The sequence below is a fragment of the Empidonax traillii genome, unplaced genomic scaffold (genome assembly GCF_003031625.1).
Source record: "Empidonax traillii isolate 1590-97213 ecotype Southwest subspecies unplaced genomic scaffold, ASM303162v1 scaffold1:size7828297, whole genome shotgun sequence".
Lineage (NCBI taxonomy): Eukaryota > Metazoa > Chordata > Aves > Passeriformes > Tyrannidae > Empidonax > Empidonax traillii.
The window spans coordinates 6,099,557-6,121,702 of NW_020955194.1; the positions used below are offsets into that span (position 1 = coordinate 6,099,557).

General features: G+C 38.8%; 1 protein-coding gene across 8 annotated transcripts in view; it reads left to right on the forward strand.

Moving 5' to 3' along the window:
- TAB3 (TGF-beta activated kinase 1 (MAP3K7) binding protein 3) overlaps window positions 1-22,146 on the forward strand; it is a 42,919-nt gene that overhangs the window by 15,009 nt on the left and 5,764 nt on the right. The window contains exons 2-7 of one of the 8 annotated variants that reach the window (XM_027889351.1): window positions 9,979-10,167; window positions 13,025-14,159; window positions 14,400-14,477; window positions 17,514-17,674; window positions 19,961-20,054; window positions 21,386-21,469. In XM_027889351.1, coding sequence (XP_027745152.1) covers window positions 10,066-10,167; window positions 13,025-14,159; window positions 14,400-14,477; window positions 17,514-17,674; window positions 19,961-20,054; window positions 21,386-21,469 — 1,654 coding nt within the window. In that variant the 5' untranslated portion in view covers window positions 9,979-10,065. Of the gene's footprint in view, window positions 1-9,978; window positions 10,168-12,790; window positions 12,866-13,024; window positions 14,478-16,586; window positions 16,818-17,161; window positions 17,282-17,513; window positions 17,686-19,960; window positions 20,055-21,385; window positions 21,470-22,146 lie in introns of those variants that run through there. The other 7 variants (XM_027889266.1, XR_003571852.1, XR_003571858.1 and 4 more) reach the window with 7 other exon arrangements.

The window sequence follows — 22,146 nt, forward strand, 5'->3', positions numbered from 1 at the left end:
TTTTTTTTTTTTTTTTTTTTTTTTTTTATACTCAGCTGTATGTAAAAAGTCATTCATGCTCCAGCCAGGAATTGCATTAATCTCATCACTTGAATTTGAAATTTTCTGGTGTCAGGCCAAGAAAAATAAACAAATGTTATGACTGATGACCTGAATACTGACAACCTGCCTTTGCAGACAGTGTCATTGAATTGGGTAACCAAGGTGTCCAGACTGCAGACACAGCTTTGGTTAACCTACCAAAGTCATGACTTTAAAGCTTCAGAGAGAGAGGTAAAGTGTGTTTTGCTGTTGCATAGCTATGACTGACCTACCAATGACTCACTGAGCTTACAATTTAATGTTAAATTGTTAGAAAAAATCAGTTTCCAATCCTGTCTTTTGCCCAGAGCACGCTGAAGAGCAGGAAAGTAATTTGACAGTATGAAGAGTGCTGCATTATTAGAGTAGAATACTCATTAGCTTTAAGTATTAGATTTTCAAACATACGAACTTTGAATGCTACATTGAGTTGGGAACAGAAGAATTTACAGAGTAGCTATTTGATTTTTAATTCAAGAAAAACAATAAAAAGTGGGGTTGGAATTAGGTGATCTGTAAGATCCCTTCCAACCCAAAACATTCTGTGACTCAAAGCAGAAATTAATTTAATTTGTGAATAAGTTCAGTGTAGGTGCCTGCAATTCTCCTGATGTTACTTGTAGCTTCTCAGCCTGCTCTCTCTGGTGTTACACCCACCTGGTTTGGAGCTCTCTGTAAGGAAGAAGATACTTTAAAGCTTTGATCAAGTAAAGGTATTGGATGCCATTCAAGTCCTTTAAAGCTGTAGAAGAATTTTGGCAGGAATGCATCAGTGCATTTTAGGATGAACAATTGTATTCTAGTCTTTCCATTATCTCTCTTGGCTTGTCCTATTTCTGGCCCAGGATTATGGAACAAGTGAATCTGAAATATCTAGATTTCCTAATGGAGATTTGCTGTTCAAGCAGTTCCACAGACAGGACAGCTACAGCTTTATCTGAGTGCTGATTGGTTTAATCATCACCTTACAGACCAACATTTTTTGCTGCAACAGTTGTAACAGACTTTGCTTATGGAAGGAGGGGAGATTCACAGCTTTCACTCCACCAGACCTTTTTTTTTTTGGTGTGCTATTAGTATTTTTTAATAGAGAATGCTAAAGTCAGTGTAGAATGAGAACATTTTCAAATGTCTGCATTGTACAGTATCTAAGGAACATCTCCATGGAAAGTCAGTCTAGGGCTAAGCTAAAATAATGTTAGCAGAAGATGATTGTGGTCTTAAAAGAAAATAAAACATGTTGCAGAAACAAAAATCTAATTTTAAGGCACCCTGCCCTTTCTACCCTCAAAAGCAAAAGAAAAAACAATAAAAAAGAGTAATCTAGGACTTATGGCATCTCTGCTCATACATGTATATAGCTATGTACATGTGTATATATTTGTTGTTTGCAGATAATGTTTTTATTTTAAGGTGTCTTCTGTTTTGCTAGGAAATTGGGCAGAGCATTTCCTCAGCTATAGCAGATACTCAATCATCTCTTCATATACCCATATGATTATAGATAACTTCAATGTGTTACATTGGAAAAAAACATAAATAACATTAATGAGGTGTGTAACCTCTTGATCTGACTTTTTTGTGGCACCCTTGTGAGTGGGTATTCATGGAAAGACTTGTCAGAAGATATCACAGAATCAGCAAGGTTTGTGTTACGTTTCCTTATTTTAACAAATTCTTCTGGAATGATAGAAAGGAGAGGCACACTGTGTAGCTTGTTCACCATATTTTATAGCAATTAGTCATGTCAAAGAAATTCACAGTCAGGGCACCAAAGCTTAACTCAAAACTTCAGAAATGGAAGTTGATGCTTTCTGGTGTGTAGGGAGTGTGGTTTCATGTTTCTCTCTGCTGTTGTTCTCTACTGACTCCTGTCTGTTCCTTGTTTTTCTGCATCTGCTTTCTGCTTACTTGTGTCTAATTTTTTGTTCCCATTTACATGTGCCTGTCCGCTTCCCTCCTCTGTTTCCTCTGTGTGGAGTCATATCCTCCATCAGTTTGTGTTTGCTGGGGATCCTGAAAGGAGGTTTTATCCCCTCACTCCACTTCTTTCTAATCTAGGGTTTTTCTCCTAGTTTAAGATGGCCAAAGTGAGGAGAGGCTGGTAGGCATCAGACCAGAGTGTTGCACAGGTGTTCACGCTTCCCATTTTCTGTCCTATTTCAACTGGTCATGCTGGGTGTAGATGTGAATACAGTATGTGGGCAGTATGTGCAATAGACTTTGCAGAGTTGTCAGTTATATGAGATGCTGATAAACTTAGGCAGGTCACATAACTTGAAACTAGTGAGAGTCTCCTTTTATCTCTGCAGGAAAAGGAATGCTGCATCTTTACGGGTGTAAATGTGCTTTGTGGTCACTTCTCAACGATGCAGAAAAATCTAAACATTGAAGATGACGTGTATTACAAAAGTTGTCTACATCCTGTAAAGCTCTTCCATATATGCAGTTATCAACAAAATAGAGATCTTTAATTCAATCAGTTCACTGAATATAGAATATTTTCAGGATTTATCTCATAAGAGTCTTAACAGAGAAACTGTACTGTTTATTTTAAACTGTTGTTTACAACACTACTACAGTGAGTCATTACAAGTTTTGTGTGGGTAATCAAAATTACAATTTGGTACTTTCTTCTTTTATTTTTTTATTTTATTTTATTTTTTAATTATGACTTCTGTGTTCAGGCATTTTGAAACTTGTCGCTTTAGTGAATTCCTACTGATCTGAACTCCTGCAAAAGTACGCACAGTGTTTTGTTTTGTAGAATTGTCTCATGGAAGGACTGGTTGTGTTTTGACCAATGTAAATATATTTTCGGAACAACGCCTCTTCCAAATGTCCTACAAGCAAATTCAGCGCATGGCAATGAATTTGTGATGCTGAAGCAGGACCTAATGCTGAGGATCAGTTTTGTAGGAGCTATCAAACATATGTTAGACTGGAACAGTAATAAATTCCTGTTGAGCTGGTCGAGATGGAGCTGGTGACCTGCAGATAACTCTCCATCCATAGCAATACTTCGAGACATTTCTTCTTCAAGGAATGTTAATCTCATGCTTCTGAGAAGGAAGCTCACTTTCTGGAACAAATTGTGTATCAAGCAGTAGTCCAATATTTTTGCAGTTGTTTGGCTCGGTTTCCGTCTAGTATAAACCTCAGCTTCTAGTAATTGTTAAACCTGGAAATATGAATAACAGACTGTACTTTAAAATAAAGAATAAGCTGAAGTTTGTGATCTGTGGATTTGCAATAGACCTCTTCTCATACTTTGTAGTGTGTACTCAGTTTCATGTTTTAATTTATCCTTTCTGGCTCATTTTTATTCCCAAAATAGGATGTAACTGCCAAAAAATTTTTGCATCATCATAAAACTGCTTTTAGCAGGGCCAGTGCTGAAGTTGATGAATTAGGAAATCTGACAGTGCGCTGTTCACTGCAGGATTTTTCCCAGCCACAGCCAGTATTTCACAAACAGTCAAAAATCACAGATCGTATGCCCTGGTAAGAAAGCCAGTTCATCATCCTCATAGCTTTGGGTACTGTCAGGATACTTGTGGTAACCTCAGGATTGCCTGTGAGCGGTACAAACTCACTTGTGTTTGCAGCTTTGGGTGCACCTGCTGTTCTGCAGCACCCTTTTAGAAGCTGGTACTCAAGGTATAGTAGCATCATTCCTGAACTGTCCCAGTGCCTTGAAAACTTACTCTTTTGTGGCTTTGTTCTTTAGTAAGAGCTGCTTTTGGTTGCTCATTAGAGTGAGAGAACCATAAATTCTGAGAGAAGTATTTATTAGTATGTGATGCAGCCTCACAGGGTATAAAAGAGACTTAGAAGAAAGATGAAGCTGCTTGTCAGCTTTACTTTTAGTTTCATTCTGCTGTGTACCTCTTTATTGTGGTTCACATCACCTTCCTACCACCCAGGGGCTTTATGAATCTCTTGATCATTTACACAAGAGTGTTCATCCAGACAGCTTGCCAAACCATGAAGTTGTGGTTTTAGTGACGTAGCCAGTCATTCAGAGCAGTGCCAGCAGCATGCTGAGCTCGTCTTTAAATATTGACTGCTTTTCTTTTGCTTTGTTGTACTTCATATGTCTGTATGAACTGACAAAATGTCTTTAAATTCTATTGTGTCTTTCTTATCCTGCGAAGCAGTACAGTCCCAAAAGCTGTGGGATGGATCACCCTGTAAATACAGAAAACTCCAGCAAATGGGAATTGTGGTTTCTGAGGTGGGAGAGTTGTTCTTAGCTATATGTAATTTAAAAAAATTATTTTAGCTGGACTGTTGCAGGGAAAAGTAATCCTTGTTTTTTTGTCATATCTTTCATATTTAAACAGAGTGAGGGTGTGACTGAAGATTGTTGTGAGGAAAAGTTGCTCCTGGCACTGTTATAACACACTTAGGTTCTCATGAGTCTGAGATTTTTAAGGTCATCTAGCTAGCAAATCATTATAAAGGTGTTACATTACCATGAAAACATTTGCTTGCCTTTGCTTAAGGAGCAATCCAAAGTTTTAGCTGGATTGCTGTGACTGTTCTGACATTTGTGGGATGGGTTAATTGATTTTGCATAGTGGTTAAATAAATGGAAACCTATTGTACAAAATAGTTCTCTTCTTATTTCCAGTTTTGGAATTAATATATTGTGATGACTTTAAACCAATTACAGCCCGTTTAATGTTCTACTGCAGGCAGACTCCTTTGAATTTAAGGAAACAGTGGTTCCAGAGGCTGTTCAAGGATTAGAAGTGGGATTACATGATTGCATCTGCCGCCAGGTCATGTGCTGGGCATGTTTACAAGGCTATAATTGATGCTTATTAAATAGCAGGTATGTATGGGATGGGATGTTAAACTTGGTTTTGTGTAGTTAATGATTTGTGCAAAGAAACTCAGTTCAAATGTTCATCTTCAAATGTCATGGTTTTATGCAAACTTTTTTACAAAATTGTTGCTGTTTAACAGCCTTTCTGCTGTGTGTTTGCAGTCATTGTAGGAAGTACCACGGTAATTACACACATTAACCTCTACTTGAGTAGTGAAATACAGTAGTGGCATTGGGGTATGATGATACAGTAATGTAGACTTTGGCTGAAATTGTATTTATTTGTTAAAACCACAATATTAGGTAAAAATCCAAAGATACTAATTCTTAGTCTAATAAAGTGCTTTCTAAATATGTCAGCTGAGCTACTTACTCTTGACTTCTGATGTTACTATTGGCATGCAGTGCATTGTATGGAGGGTATCCCGGCCTTTGGAAGCATGTAACCAATGCATCAGTGGCGATGTGGAGGGTATAACCGTATTGGTCATAAAGAGCTGCTGCCTGTAATCAGCTTGGTCTGTCACAGTTTTCAGAAAGAATTTTTGTAGAGAGCAGTGTTGCCTGCGTGTTTGGCAAGTGATGTGGAGCTCAAAGTAAAATTTCAAAGAGCTTTTTGCTGGTGGCACCTGCAGAGCTCAGCTGACAGAGCAGCTTTCTTGCAGTGCCACAGCCTGGTCAGTATCTGACTCCGGAATTGACAGTACTTGGCAAAATCCCCGTCGTGATTCCGTGCTGTTCATACCAGAACAGCTTTGGTTCTTGTGTTCTAAGTTTGCTTCAGGTGAAGGTGTCTTCTCGTTATGGCTTTAACTGATCAGGTGGCTTACCTGTGCTGAAAAGAGGGAGGTGATGTTCTTGCTCCTGCATCTCTTTCCCCTTTTTACCCTTTCTTCTTCCTTTCCACAGCAATGTGGTGTTCAGTGGGCATGCATTGTGCAGGGTAAGCTTATTAAGCTAATAAAAGATGTGTTTTTGGTATTAAATTGTTTTAGCAGGTTGAATTAGTTTGACTGAGTTGAGTGGGAAGAAAAGTTCAGAAAGCTGTAACTACTACTGATCTGTTATTTCATGCTGCCTCACATGCCACGACTCTTGGCATCCTTGGAGGACTGCAGCCCTATGTCCAGATGGAAGTTTGTCTACATCTATTTATCTACAGCTAAATTGACATCTACCCTGAAGCAACCTGTTATTAAGGGATGATGTCATTCCGGTAATTACCAAATGTGTAATTCACTGAATGGCTTGCAATTTATATAAATGTATATAATAGAATCATAAAATATCCTGAGGTGAAAGGGAGCCACTGAAGTTGTATCAGGGGAGGTGTAGGTTGGATATCAGGAAAAGGTTCTTCCCCTGGCTGGTGGTTGGGCACTGGAACAGGAAGCTCCCCAGGGAAGTGGTCACAGTCCCAAACCTGCCAGAGTTCAAGAAGCATTTGGACAGTGCTCTCAGGCTCATGGTGTGATTCTTGAGGTGTTGGACTTTGATGATCCTTGTGGGTCCTTTCCAACTCAGAGTATGATTCTCTAAAGTGATTTTTTTTTTTATTGCTGTGTTTTGTCTTGTTGTTTTTTATCTCTTAACACTTCACTGCCCCACAGTTGTTATAAAACTCTTAACAATCAACTTTCAATTGATGAGACCTTAGAAACTGTCTTCAGGTAACCTGTTTCCTGGAAATTCACTCAGGAGTTATTGTAGCTGCTCTGTATGTTGTAATTTCATAAGTGCATATCAGTACACCAGTTATAAATTTTCAGATAGTGTGTATTGATCTAATTTAGTTTTCAATTGAATTTAATTCCTGATTTCTTTATCTTCATTTGAGGTGATTTATGCTTCAAAAATGACAGTAGTGAAATAAGTTTCCTTCTGTCCATATTTGGACACATCTATGGGGAGTATCAAGACCACAGTAATCCTACTTTTCTCATTCTTTCAGAGAAGTGACATCAGTTGATAAATGGAATTGTTACTTGTTTTCTTAACTTGGAAGGTATGCAAATGGCTTAAGGAAAGAAGATTAAATTTAAAGATACTGTTTTCCCGTACATCTAATTAGGGCATGTAAAAGGTGTGAAAAACTGATTTTTATACTTGTTTAGGACTTGAGTCACGGTTTGCATAATCCCCGAGATTCACTAGTGGCTCTGTGTGTTAACACAGCAGGACCAATTCTGTGACAATGTGCTTTGGTTTTGCCTTTAGAGCTGCCACGTCTATGGCAGTGTTAATTTATTCCATCCTCACGAAATACTTTCCATTTGGAGTTTGGACTCCCTCAGCTCATTTCTGAAAGTCACAGATCTTGCTTTCGTTGTGAATTTGGGTTGGTTTTTGATGCATTGAACTTTCAATAATTATAAGGCTGGTAATGTAATGCACCTCAGTGTGTCCTTTAGCCTGTGGATGCTTTGGAAGAAAGTCTTTGAAGGATTGCTTTCCTAGTCTGTTGTGGCTCAGCAGGAGTTCTTGTCTAAGCATCTTAGCTGTGTGGCCTGTGCTGTAAGCTCTTGGCTCTGAATAACTCACTGCTCCGCCTGCCGCGTGCTGTGGAGCAACAGGGGAAGTGGGTATTGTATTCCAGCCAGTTTGTGCCTGCTTAGAGTGGAAAATGTGCAGTTGTAGGCAGGTCAAGCAGAATTGGCAGAACAAAATGCTGGACAATACATAGGCTGGGCTGCTAGATGGTGACAGGAATGAATTTAGTGTTACTGACTGGGAAAAAAACACGACAAATTTCCATAGTAGCCCAACCATGTAATCCAAGGGGTTCTGAATGGTTGTGTGTTTGTTCATGCTTCTCAACAGTTGTTTTGAGTTTCTTTTCAAGGCTCTGTGTGTAACTTTAAAGGCTAGAAGCTTCAACACTTCAAAGTGAAAATGGGAATTTGTTATGCATTGCATTTGGAAGCCTGATAAAATTCACAGTTGGCCAGTAACTGCCAATTACTTTGTATTACACCTTTACTCACTACACATATTCAGAAAGTGTTAAACATATATATATAAACCCCTTTAATTTAAAACTGTTGTAGAGAAACATTGTACGTATTGACAGTGGATCTTCTGTCTGCTCACCCATGTTATGTTTGAATTTTTATTTGAAGAGAGAAGTGATGCAAAGGCTCTTGCTCATGCAAATGAAATTCTTAAAGTGATTATCTTCTGTTTCATTTACTGACATTTGTTATTCTGAGGGGGTTTTAACTGCAATTTATTCTGGTAAGGTACCCCTCCATTACTGCATTTCAGCCTCTTCCTCCTAGGAAACCACACAGACCTTGCTTGCTGTCAGGTTTTCTTTGAGTATTGTGCTCATGGTTTGCCTTTCAGAGTATGATGTTTGTTTGTCAATTAAAAAAAAAAAGTTTTATAAAAGATCCCTACCATGAGTGTAGATAGGAATTTTCAGCTGATTCTTGTAGTCAGTGGAAGCTCATTTCCTTTTAAAATGAAAGGAGTCTGCAGCATTACTGCAGAGGACAAAATGCATTGTGATTATACAAGGTGAGTTTATTGCAGTATTTCTGAAGTCACAGCAAGATAATTCACACATCTCACTGTTCTTTAAACTTGTCTCATTCATCTTGAAAAGGTTTGTGATGTGACAGGTGTAATATTGGATACTGGAATGTGAGGTAGGACAGAGAGGAACCCTGAGTACATGTGGTGTTTAATGAATGCTGATGGCAGCTCAGAGCTGTCCATGCACAAAGCAGACAGGTGGTGAACTAGGCTGGACTTCTGCTATTTTTACCTCTTTTTTTTTTTTTAGCTTTTACCAACTTTTTTTTTTACTCTAAACCTGACATTTGACTTTTCTTTGAAGAACTATGTTCTATTTTCTTGCCTCTGAAAACTAAGAGACTTCCAAAGGAAAGACATGGGAAGCTGTTGGAATTTATTATGCAGAGAGATGTGTATGTTTACTAATCTGCTGTGCTGCTCTGGACTGCTGCTGAAAGTTGAGCTCAGGTGGCAAATTGATTGGAATACCTGTGCCATGTGCCACCACAGTTGCACTGGGGTTGAGATAAGCATGATTTAAGCTTGGGATTTTGGGTAGCTGATATATTACTTGAACACCGACTCTGCTGCTATCTGACTCTCATTTCCTTTTTGAGCACAGCACTACATTCTCTGCAGTTAAGAATTCAGCTGAGCAGCATTGTTGGAAAGGCTTTTGAAGCTCAGCAATGTTGGATGTGTTAGAAAGGCTGTGTCATGCACCACCTTCATGCAAAGTTTTTGTGAATCTTTGCTTAGATTTCAGCTGCCTTTTGATTACTGCTGTGATGATGAGCCACAAGTGAGAAAAGCATTTGTTGACTCAGACTGTATTTGCCTTCTAGTAGTCTGTGGGTATTGAAATTCAGATAGAATCTTTTTGATGTTGAATGCAAGAATCCTGAAATGGAAAGAGGGTTATTTTTGTCACTAATTACAGTAGTATGAATTTAACAGGTGCTTTAGAAAAATATTAAGTAGATACTCACCATAATCTTGAAAAGGACTCTTTAAATTCTGTTAAATTCTTATGTGTCACAAAATATGCTTCTGACTTCTTGGATTTCTAGTGATGTAAAGACAAAAGGGTTTAAGCCCTATTAATAGAAGAGTATTTTGGATAATTGTGCTGCTTGGTTTTCCAACCTGTTGTTTCTAGCATGTTGTAAATAACAGTCATCTGTGCTTTGTGGTAACTTCAGACTTTCCTGCAAACTGTTCAGGATATCAGTGGAAGCAAATATGTAGCAGTTCCATTTTATGTGGGTCAGATTAATTAAAGCGATGTCTACATGATGCGACAATGAGACTGAATAAAGACCTGAACTAGCACATTCCAGTGAAATGTCATACAGACGTACCTGTGATACAGTAAGTGGTTTAATGTTAAACTTTGAGATGTGATTGTTCCCACTCTTGTGTTTAAGCTGTTGTCTCTTGATAGCTAGATTGAAAAATTGAATACAGTAGTTTTTCTAAACATGCATTTTGGGAAGAAGGAAAAATTATGATGGCTTAAAAGGTAATTGTTTTGTTTCTTACAGAAAATGCCAGAAGCTTCAGAAGACCATAATCACTGGAAGACCTGTTGACTTCCATTCTTTGGTAATCTGGAACATCATCCATCTGGCATGGCGCAGGGCAGTCAACAACTTGACGTGCAGGTACTCCATGATCTCCGGCAGCGTTTCCCTGAGATACCCGAAGGGGTGGTATCTCAGTGCATGCTCCAGGTATGGTACAGTGTGTGTATTGTGTTTTAGTATGAAAACCCTTTTCAGTAGTGTACATGGAGCATAGATTTCTATTCCCCTGGTTTTATTTTAAAAGATTGGAGGACTCTGCTACTTGCATTTCTGTCCTGTGTTTCAGGGATAAATTTTCTGTCATTCTTCATTTAGGCTTGTGATTTTTTTTTTTTTTCACTGACAATTTTTCCTTGTCTGTGCAACCTGCTACTGTTATGCATATGGGGAATAAGGGAAGTGGTTAATGGGATGTTTATTGATGATGGCTACATAAACAACATACAGATACTGAAGAAGATTTTAGCGAACAATAACTCTCTTTCCGAGATGAGGAGCTGGCCTTAGCTAAGAATCTTAAGAGTTTTTTTTGTCTTCATGTCATCTTTCTGCCACGGGTCTCCAAAGTTTTCATTTTACCTCTGTGTTTCCAAGTCAGGTGGTGATGGTTCTCCTCCCCCCTCTTCCTCTCCTCACCTTTTCCTTTTCGTTTTGTCCTTCCATTCTTCATCTAAAATCACATGTTGCACATTTTGCAAAGTACTGTTCTTCTGGGAATACCTTCAGCTAATGGGAAGATTCAGGAATGGAATAGAAACATGCAGGATCTGGTTTGGCTTTGTTGTGGCCTTGACTAACATTACAAAGCTGTAATTGCATCCTCCCTGTCCCTGGCTGATGAGCAGGCTTACTTAGAACAGTGGCTGTAATTTTTGCCCTGAGTGCCTTTTAAACCATACAAATACAAATTAATTGCTTTCACACAAATGTAAAGCAGGGGAAGCCCAGTAATTTAAAGCTTTATTTATCCTGACAGTCATTTCTTCTGCACTGCTAAGTACATGATCCTTTTGATGAACTGTGTTTGTCATAGGCATCTTTAAACAATAAAATTAGAGATCTCCTAATGTTGCAGAAGCATATGGTGTTCTGTAGCTGTAATAGGGCATTCTGGGTAGCTGGTTAACATTACATGGAAAATACTTGTTATTTTTTAAAGTGTAGATTTTGTTTCCAAACCCACTTTATATTTAAGATGCATGAGCTGGTTTTCATTGACTTTTTGCAATAAATACTCCAGATTTAAATCAGTTTGAGTTTTAGACCTGTCAAAAATTGATGGTCCTTTGAAATGACAAATATATTCCATACCCTGATCAAATCAGGTTAGAGCCTGTCCTGTCTACATTCTCTCCTACCTGCACCCTGACCAAGTGACTTAAGGAGGATGAGGACTCTGTTGATGAAGTTCTGTTTAGATGGCAAGTGGCTGATGGTAGTGGTTAACTTTGAGGTTGCTGTCTTGGCATTGTGGTGCTGGTTGTTATTACAAGATCTGGTTCCCACATATCTGATCTTCAGTTTTTACTGATATATCTGGATATTCCCACTGACTCTTCTGTCTTCTGTTATCTTCAGTAGTAAGTCTTCATGTGACAAGATGCTGAATTATGTGTATTTGTTCATCTGTTGGTGAAATCATGAAATTTTGGGAAAGTCATCTTCATTCTAGTATTAAGACTAATTACTATTGGTCTCCTAGAAAAGAAATGTAGCATGACTTTAGCCAGTAGATAGGCTGTTGAAAATTGTATTGCAAGGCTATATGTGTATTATTATGTATAAAAAGTTATATAGGGATAGTGTTTAAAATAGAAGTGAAACCATTATTAATGTATATTCCCTAGAATGGTAATTTTATCACTCTGAGGAAGGCGGGGGTGTTTGTGTCTATAGATATGTACACACTTCTTCTGGAAGAAGGTGCTCTGTCAAAGAAGGTAGCAGTCTTGGATTATGTGTAACAAAGTTTGGGTGCTGAGGGCCAGATTGAGTTGAACTTGGAGTGAAATTTGTTTCCTTTAACTACTATTTAATTTAAAATCTGAACCACTGATGATACAGGCTGTCACATGAGAAAGAGGGGAGAAAAAAAAAATCCACCATCTGGAATGCCTTCTAGGGATTTTATTCCTTTGGAAAAAGCCATCATTTGTGTTCTTCTTTTAATAAGACTAGATTAAACTAAAATGAGGGGAAAGTGCAAGAAGGGAAAGGGAATTCCCCATTAGATTTCTCATTTGATTCATAATTTATTGTCTGTATAGTTTCAACTGCTAGCACCACAGAACAAATCAAACACTTATAGGGATTGTTTCCTCACTGATGTGTGAATAAACCTTTTTTAGCCTTAAGCTTGAAATTCTTAAAGGCAGTTGAAATTTTGTTGTAATTGTAAGATGCTTTATGGAATTGGCAGTACTTCTTCAAGCAGTACTGACTTGGGCTACTTTTTTAAGGCATTAAATACTGTTCAATGAATAAAAGATGGTCTAAAATGTTGGGCTTTTAAACTTTCAGGTAAAGAGAAATACTCAGGTAAATAGTAAAAGAAAAGTGAAAACAGTAAACACTTGGGTAAGCATTAAAAAGTCATCTTCATTTTTGTTTTGCTTTTTCAGAGTTTACAGTTTTGATCTAGTGTAATTTGATTTTTGTTGATACTAGAAGTAGTTAATTGTACCGACCTGGTCCTTGAACAACATATGAAGAATTCTAACTATTGTTTTCCCAAAAGTGGATTTGATTTTTTTTTTTAAATATGTCACAGTGTAGCTCATGTTACCAGAGCATTTTTCCAGATGCAGCGTGAGCTATGTATGACTTGCATACTGTGACTCAGCAGGTATTACCTCTATTTCAGAATTCCTATGTATGAAATGTTTTCCCTAGTTGTGTTTGAGTTGGGGCTTGGTTGTGGCATCAGCTGAGGGCTTGTTGAACACTGAGCAGTGGCTCTTCCTTGTGCTGTGTGACAGTAACAGGTGTCCTTTCTTACTCCTAGAACAACAACAACCTCGATGCCTGTTGTCGAGCCCTTGCACAGGAGAGCAACAAATACCTGTACATGGAGTACCACAGCCCTGATGACACCAGAATGAACAGAAATAGCCTTTTGCACATTAATCTGGGTATTCATCCTCATACCAGCTATCATGCGGGGGATGGAGCTCAACTTAATGGTGGTCGTACACTGGTACACAGCTCAAGCGATGGACACATTGACCCTCAGCGCACAGCAGGTAAACAGCTCATCTGCTTAGTTCAAGAACCACATTCTGCTCCTGCTGTCGTGGCAGCTTCTCCTAGTTACAATCCATTTTTCATGAATGACCAGAATAGAAATGCAGCTACTCCTCCTCCACAGCCACCTCCACAACCATCTTCCATACAACCAGGAATGAACACGTCTGCTATGCAAGGCCCTCCTCCCACGTATATGCACATACCTCGGTACAGTACAAATCCCATTACTGTTACAGTATCACAAAACCTCCCCTCTGGACAGAGCGTACCCAGAGCTCTACAAATTCTTCCACAGATTCCAAGCAATCTTTATGGGACTCCTGGCTCTATTTATATAAGACAAACATCTCAGAGTTCTTCAGGACGACAGACTCCTCAGAATACACAGTGGCATTCATCGCCACAGGGCCCAGTTCCACATTATACTCCCCGTCCTCTACCTGTATATCCACATCAACAGAACTACCAACCTTCTCAGTATTCTCCAAAACAGCCCCAGATCCCTCAGTCGGCTTTTCGATCGCCACCGGCGTCCCAGTGTCCCTCTCCCTTTGGCTCTCCTCAGCACCAAGTTCAGCCTCCTCAGTTGAGTCATCAGAGTTCACATGTTTTCATGCCTCCCAGCCCTTCAACTGTCCCACCCCATCCATATCAGCAGGCATCCCAGACTTTTCAAAAACAAGGCAGTCACTCTGTGTCGTACCTTCCTCCTTTTGCTGGACCTAGTTTATCCAAAGGTTCCATGAATAAAATAGAAATTACAGTTGAGCCACCGCAAAGACCTGGGACTGCAATGAACAGAAGCCCTTCACCAATAAGTAATCAACCATCTCAACGAAACCAGCACCCGCTGTATACAGCCACTACTCCTCCTTCAAGCTCTCCATCAAGAGGTATGTCGGGGCAACCCAAACCTCCATTTAGTGTTAATCCAGTATATATTACCTACACTCAACCAACTGGACCTACAGGTGCACCAACACAGTCTCCTCGGGTAATGGTATCTCAGCCAAACCCAACCATTTTTAAAATCACAGTAGGTCGAGCACCGACTGAGAATCTTTTAAATTTAGTGGACCAAGAAGAGCGTTCTGCAGCACCAGAACCTATTCAGCCTATTTCTGTAATCCCAGGATCTGGAGGAGAAAAAGGAAGCCATAAATATCAGAGAAGTTCTAGTTCTGGATCGGACGACTATGCTTACACTCAAGGTAAATGTTTAACCCTGCAAACTGTGGTGTTGTAAAATGCATTTTCACCTTGATTTTACTACTTAGTAAGTGAGAATTTTGGAACCTTTACAGAGAAAAATAGAAATTGCACCAAAAATCACGGAATGAGTTTGTTCTGATTTTTAAAAAAAAATTAAGTTGCAGTCTAATGAATAAAGAGTTTCTGAGGGTCTTAAAGTTGCTATGCTTTTGGTGTTAAACAAAACACTGAAGTTTAGAGTAAGTGGTGTCTTCATAAACTGTTTGTCTGGTTTGTAAATTCTTCTTGAAGAATTGTCATAAATTTACATGTGGATTTTTAAAACTTTGGTATTTGTTCCATATTCAAATGTGTTATAAGACCTGAAGCACTGGTTTCTGCATTTGAATCCAATTTATTTGGTGTAGATTGAAAAATACTCAGTGCAAGATGAGAGAGGTAGGATTGCAACTAAAAAAACTTTATCAATACCAATAAGAATTTTGTTTTGAAAGGTATTAAAATAATTATTTTGAAGAACTTAATCAAAAGTTCTCTTCTCCCACACAGTTTTCATAGACGAGGAAGATACTGGCAGACAAATTTTAGGATGTGTGTTCTGCCATGTAGGGGTAGAACATAGTTTTAATGCCATATATAAATGAAGAATTCAGTAATACAGTAAAGAAAAAAAAAAAAGGTGAAATTTACCAGAAATTTTAGCTGAATACTTTTCTTGGAGTCATCTGCTGTGTAGATTTGAATAATTTAAAACTGAGCAAATTAATCAGTCTGCAAGTCATTTGGGGTAATGACAGGTTGATGACCAGCAACAATTATTTTCCAGATTTGTGTTTGGAGAAGAGAGTTTATTCCTCTGTTATTTCTTCTATCCATTTTTAACTTCAGAGAGCTGAAATAGTGCTAGTTCGTACCTGGTAGACCCAATTAGAAATTCTTTAGACCCAATTCTTCAGTAAGAAAGATTGCCAGTAGGTCTGTAGTGCTGACTCCACGTGTTTGGTAATGTCCCTATTACAGCTTCCTTGAACAGTTCATTTATGTGAGAAAGCTACAAGTAGCTTCACATAGCTTTGAAAACCACATTCTGAAATGTAGAAATCTGGTTCTGCCTTTGTGCCTTTGACTAGATTTTTGTGTTTGGAAAACAAACTCAATAGAACTAGTTAGTATATGCTTTTGGGAGCACTTGCACTTGTGGCAATACCTACCAGAGTCTTTGGTATTGCTGCACTCTGAGTTCTCGGCAGAAATAAATTGTAGAAGAATAAATATATATATTATATTCTTTGCTGCGACAAAAGGAATCCTGAAGAAGGGTATATTTAACATCTTAATACATAGAAAAAGTTTGTTTAATTTTCTCTTTAGTGTGAACCATTGTGAAAAATGTTACCAAAAATTCCTTCTGCTCTCTGTACTTGTACTGTTTCTTTGTAGTATGAGTCATGTTTGAGTTGTACTTTGAGAGTATAATGTGAAGCTGTGAAATGTAGTCATACCATGTTCAGTTGGAGGAATCACACAAAAGACAAGTTTTGGTAATAATAGTGGAAAATCACACAACCTGGTATCTGTACTGTCTCTTCTTAATTCTGTTTGCATGACTATGCTACTTAAAGGAGGAGAGAACAATTTTGTTCAGTAGTACTGGTGCCTGTAGTATAAAAACACCTGATGTTATTCTTGGATAGGATGTTCAGTGTTTTTTCTTTGGCTGTGAATTGTTGAATCCATACAAAATCCAAAGTATAGTGCTACATTTTTGTGCAGAAAACTGACTGTATCTGATAAGAAAGCCCTTATTTTAATGCTCCTGATTGAGGGTTTGTTTGTTATTCTGCAGTAAGTTGTGTCATGTTGTCGTTTATTTGTCTAACTTCTTTTTAGCTCACATGCAAATACTCTTGAGATATTATGTGCTTTTTCTTTGCCTTTGTTGGATAGGGATAAAAAAAAAAGGGCAAGTGCTGCCTGGGCCTTTTATGAAATTGAATTTTGCAGGTTCTACATCATCTTTATTCCGAACCGTTTGCTGGAACATTGTTACATGAGCAGCTTGTTTTTCTGAATACCCACATCAAATGTCTTATTTTTCTCTGTCCTAGCAGACTTCAATCAGGTAAAACCAGCCAGATCAGAAAGGATTAAGCATCACAGTAACTTGGCCAGTTTTACATCATCATGAAATACTGAGAAATGCTCTTCCTGAGGAAACTATTATCTTTTAGGGAGTCAGAATTTTTTCTTTGGTTCTCTGGGAGCCCAACATCAACTTGTGACAGTCATAAATTTCAGTACCAAGACAAAAATGAGAGAATGACTAACAGCAGAGAGAGGTGAGAGGAATCAGCTCTGTTATAGAATTAGAGTCTGAAGCACCTAAACTTACCCCACTTTTTTATTTCCTGGATTCTCTAGGCTATTTTGTTGAAGTTCTATAGTTTTGCCTTTGAACTCTGGGGAACTTAAAGTATTGAATAGTTCAGTATTCCTGAAAAGCTGACTGCTTAAAGTTGTTGTAGCATACTCTGTGATAGCAGTGGAAAAAAAACAGTTCAGGACTGACATCAAACCTTGGCTGATGTCTCAAGGCTGGTGTGTCAGCTGCTGTTGAGCAGCAGGCATGAAGTATGTGTTACCTTCTGATCTTACCTCTGGTATTTTTATTTTTTTTTGTCAGTAGAGTATTAGTATGACTAGGTTGCTGTTTCATCCTGAGAAGCTGTCTCCTTGTACAGGTGCCTTTGTATTTTTGAGACGAGAAAGACCAAATGCAAAAAAAGAAGCTTTGACCAAAATGGTAATATCTACTTCAAGTTATTGTCTAAAAATGTGTCTTTATTCTGGAAGAACTGTGTTCTAAATTGTAGTTCATTTGGCATGAAAGCATCTTCACACTGATACTTGGCTGCATGTTTACAATCACTTTTTTTTTTCCAGAAAGGTCACTCATGAATCTTATGCATAAGTTAAGAATTCAGTTTTCCAGGTTTTTATGTGTTAGTAACTGTTTCTTCTATGTAAAACATTAGCCTTGCTGTTACATCAACGAGCAAGGATGGAGAGATTAGCAAAGGAACTGAAACTGGAGAAGGAAGAACTTGAACGGCTGAAAACCGAAGTCAATGGCATGGAGCATGATCTAATGCAGAGGCGGCTTCGAAGAGTGAGCTGTACAACTGCAATACCAACAGTAAGCAATTTGTTAGTATTTTAATTCAACATACAGATTTATTTTTTATTTTCCAATGAACTAAAGTTCTGTACAAAAACTCTTGAGTATAAAATCATGAGTTTTGGAGATAATTTATTGTAATTTCTTGACTTGCCGTGAGGTAGTTCTTGTAATTTATGAATTATGTTCAGCTTTCTTAGTGTTCACAACAGAACTTCTGAAAGTTGAATGCATGTGCTTTTGGGGACTGCAGAACTGAATACAGTTGCTTCCCTAACAACTTCTAAAAGTATATCCAAGTCTGCCCAATGAACCTGAGCCATATAGTGCTTAGTGTTCACGCAGGAGGGTTTAACTTTATTTTTAAAAGGTACTTTGGAGTAGTTGTATCTCATAGATGGTATTTCTCATCTGGTTTGTGCAGGATGTGCCAAGTAACTTCTCAGTGGCAGTGTTGGCTCAAATAGTTGGCACCTCCCTCTCCTGTTTTCCTTGTTGATTCTTCTTATCTATGTGACTTCCACCTGCAAGTGACTGTAGCTCAAACAACTGTATGGCTCTGATAAGGGAGTTCATGTGGCTGAAAAATAGCTTCCACTGCGTGCAGTTCTTATCCAAATCGCTTCAGACTTGCTCACTGTGTTGACATAAGCAGTGCACACAGGTGTGGGCTGGAAGGCACAGTAGGGGCTGTTGGCTGTTTAACTACTGTGGCTGCTGTGTGTCTCACCTGTCTCAGGGCAGCATTTGGCAGGAATGTCCCTGGGAGAAATGCAGAGGCACTGAGTGTGCAAGGCTGAGGTTGGGAAAACCAAAGCCCAGCTGGAGTTGGATCTGGCATGGGATGTCAAAGACAAAAGGAAGGGCTTCTCTTACAGGAAGCCCAGTGAAAACGTGGGCTCAGCAAGATGGGGGACCTGGTTACATAGAACATGGAAAAGGCTTGAGATACTGAATGACTTCTTTGCCTCAGTCTTTACAGTGCTTCAGGAATCCCAAGTTCCAGAGACTTTAAGAAAACTGTGAAGCAGAGAAGGTGTACCCTTAGTGGAAGAGAATCAGGTCAGGGAATACTTAAGCAAAGCAGACATACATGAAGTCATAATCCTGGATGAGATACACCCTTGAGTACTGAGGAAGCTGGCAGATGTCATTGCAAGGCCACTCTAGATAATCTTTGATTGATTAATAATGTGGGGGAAAGTGCCTGAAGACTAGAGGAGAGCAAATACTACTGTTCTCAAGAACGGGAAGACCCAGGAAACTACAGACTGGTTAGCCTCACCTTCATCTTTGGGAATGTGATTGAGCAGCTAATCCTGCAAGACCGTTCCCAGGCACGTGAAGGACAAGAAAGTGATCAGCATGGATTCACCAAGGGGAAGTCAAGCATGACCAATTCGATAAACGTCTAGGATGAAAAGTCTGTCCTAATGACCTAGGTAGTCAGTGATTATTGTCTGTCTAGATTTTGGTAAGGCTTTCAGCATTGTGTTCTGTATAGTCTTCATACAGAAGCTAATAAAGTGTGGGCTGGGTGAGCAGTGAGGTTGATTGAAAACTGGGTGAGCAGCCAGGCCAAGAGTGTGGTTGTCAGTGGCACAAAGTCTGGTTGGAGGCTTGGCAGAGGGGTTGGACCAGGTGTCCTCCAGAGGTTCCTTTCAACCTCAGACATTGTGTGATTTCGTGACTCTGATGCCAGAATGCGTCCTGGGATAAGATAGTTATTCCTACATAGGTATTAGTAATCAGTGCTGCTAGTATTAAGAATGCTTCATATTCCAGTAACTTAGGGGTTCTTAATGATATGCAAATATATGGACTTAATTGATTACTGTTAAGAATAATTACCATCCTTCAGCAATTGAATGATTTAAATATACTGTTTAAATAGAATGTTTGGCTTCTTGAAGCTCCTTGGGGTGATGCAAATAAACTTTTGACCTTAGTTTTAATCAAGTAATAATTAAGGTGGGCCGTAGCTTGTATTCTGCTTTCTAGTCATCTTGATGCAAACTCAGGTAGCAAGCTGTCAATTTAGAGAGTTTTATAAGGTGTGTGGTTTTGTAAACTTGAGCTCAGCTGTATTGTCTTACTAACCAATTTTAGTATTAAGTAACTTGTTTGTTTTCCTCCTCACATGCCAATAGAAGAATGTTTTTTGAGAGCAAATTGGGTTTTTTCAGTGCCTTATCTACACTCAGTTTCTAATAAAGCTGTTAACAAAGATATAGCAATTTTATTTCTATTTCAAATAAGATGCTGATTTTCCCACAATGACTATTTTGGGTTGTTTCTTTATAGCCTGAGGAAATGACCAGATTGAGAAGCCTCAACAGACAACTCCAAATAAATGTTGACTGTACACTGAAAGAAGTTGATCTCCTTCAATCTAGAGGTATTAACTTGATACTTTTTTAAAAAAAATGGATATGGTCAGGAATGTTGATCTGCTGGAGGGTAGGAAGGCTCTGCAGAGGGATCTGGAGAGGCTGGAGCGATGGGACGCGGTCAGTTGTGGGAGGTTCAAAAAGACCCAAGTCCTGGGTCCTGCACTTCAGTCACAACAACCCCAGGCAGCGCTCCAGGATTGGGGAAGAATGGCTGGAAAGCTGCCCAGAGGAGAAAGACCTGGGGAGTGCTGGTTGACAGTGGCTGAACATGAGCCAGCAGAGTGCCCAGGTGGCCAAGAAGACCAATGACATCCTGGCCTGTATCAGCAATAGTGTGTCCAGCAGGACCAGGACAATGATTGTCCCCCTGTACTCGGCACTGGTGAGGCCTCACCTTGAATCCTGTTTTCAGTTTTGGGCCCCTCACTACAAGAAGGACACTGAAATGTGGGAGCGTGTCCAGAGGAGGGCAGTGGAGCTGGTGAAGGGTCTGGAGCACAAGTCCTGTGAGGGGGGATTGAGGGAGCTGGGGGTGTTTAGCCTGGAGAAAAGGAGGCTCGGGAGATTTCATTGCTCTCTGCAACTGCTGTAAGGAGGCTGTAGCCAGCTGGGGGTTGGTCTCTTCTCCCAAGTAATAAACGACAGGATGAGAGGAAATGGCTTCAAGTTGTTCCAGGAAAGGCTTAGTTTGAATATTAGGGAAAATGTCTTCTGGGAAAGCATTGTCAAGCACTGGAACAGGCTCCCCAGGGAAGTGGTGGAGTCACTATCCCTGAAGGTATTTAGGAATCCCATTGATGCGGTGCTTGGGGACATGGTTTGTTGCTGGACTTGGCAGTGCTGGTGTAATGGTTTGTCTCAGTGATCTTATGGGTCTTTTCCAACCTAAAAAAGCTCCTTTGTGAAGATCCTTTACTTAAAATTTTAACTTTTTGCTGACAGAGGCTTTGGCCAAGTAATACCGAACAGAACTGCAGGTTGCAACCAAGAAATTGGCGAACAAAAATCTACTGAGGTCTTTCAAAATCTTTTTTGCAACACAAACTTGTCATAAATAGAATCAAATAGATTAGAATATGCCCAGTCTTCCTTTTTTATCAAGGAAGTATCCTATAGAAAGATTTACATTTCACAGAGCAATACAAAACATTGAGCTGGAGCTGATTCTTCAGTATGGGATTACCCTGCTAAAAATGAAAATATGTGTCGAAACTTGTGAAAAAGCTAAGAGATAATATTGTTATAAAAAGATGTATAAAATCAGAAGCCTCTAGATGTTCATATCATGGCATAGGAATTTAAATAACCTTCAAGTTGCACTTTTCTTTTCTGACAGGAAACTTTGATCCGAAAGCCACATGTAACTTCTATGATAACATAGAGCCTGGTCCTGTTGTGCCACCAAAGCCATATAAAAAGGGTAGGTTAACAAATATGCACCAAGTTACCTAATCTTCATTGAGAGGATATTTTTATTTTTAAGAAAATCCCTGTGGTGAAAGCAAGTAATTCTACTTATTTAACTTTTCTTTCTATATAAATCAAACAAGAACGCTTTTATGTAAGTGCACTAATCTTGGCTACAATTTGTTTTCCTCAGGCAGATTGTTGCAAATGAATGTTCTGTTAATACCTTGACTGTAAATACTGTTATTCACTATTAGAAAAAGAGCTGAAAATATACAAATTTTTACGTGTTTACTTGAGCTTCCTAATGTTTTTCTCTTTTAAAGACTTCTAGGTTAAAAGTTCTATGTCAGGTTTTTTTAGTTGTCCTCTAATATATGTTGTTAGGATTTTATAGTTTAGTTGGAGTCTTTTATACAGATTTAGTTGGTCACAGCAGCTTTTAAAATTTGTGTTTAGATTCTTAGTTATATTTTAACTTGCCTGATCTCTCTCTTTTTCTGCACAGTATGAATTTCACAGTAGCCTTGAAATTTTAGCACAGCAAGAGCTTCAGATATTTTAAGAACCAAGGAGGACACTTCCTCACATTGGTCGAAAGAGATAAGTGTCCTACTTGCATAGGTTCATTAATTTTCAGTGCTAATTATGTAGTATCAGGATTAATATACAGTACAGGACACTTGAGTT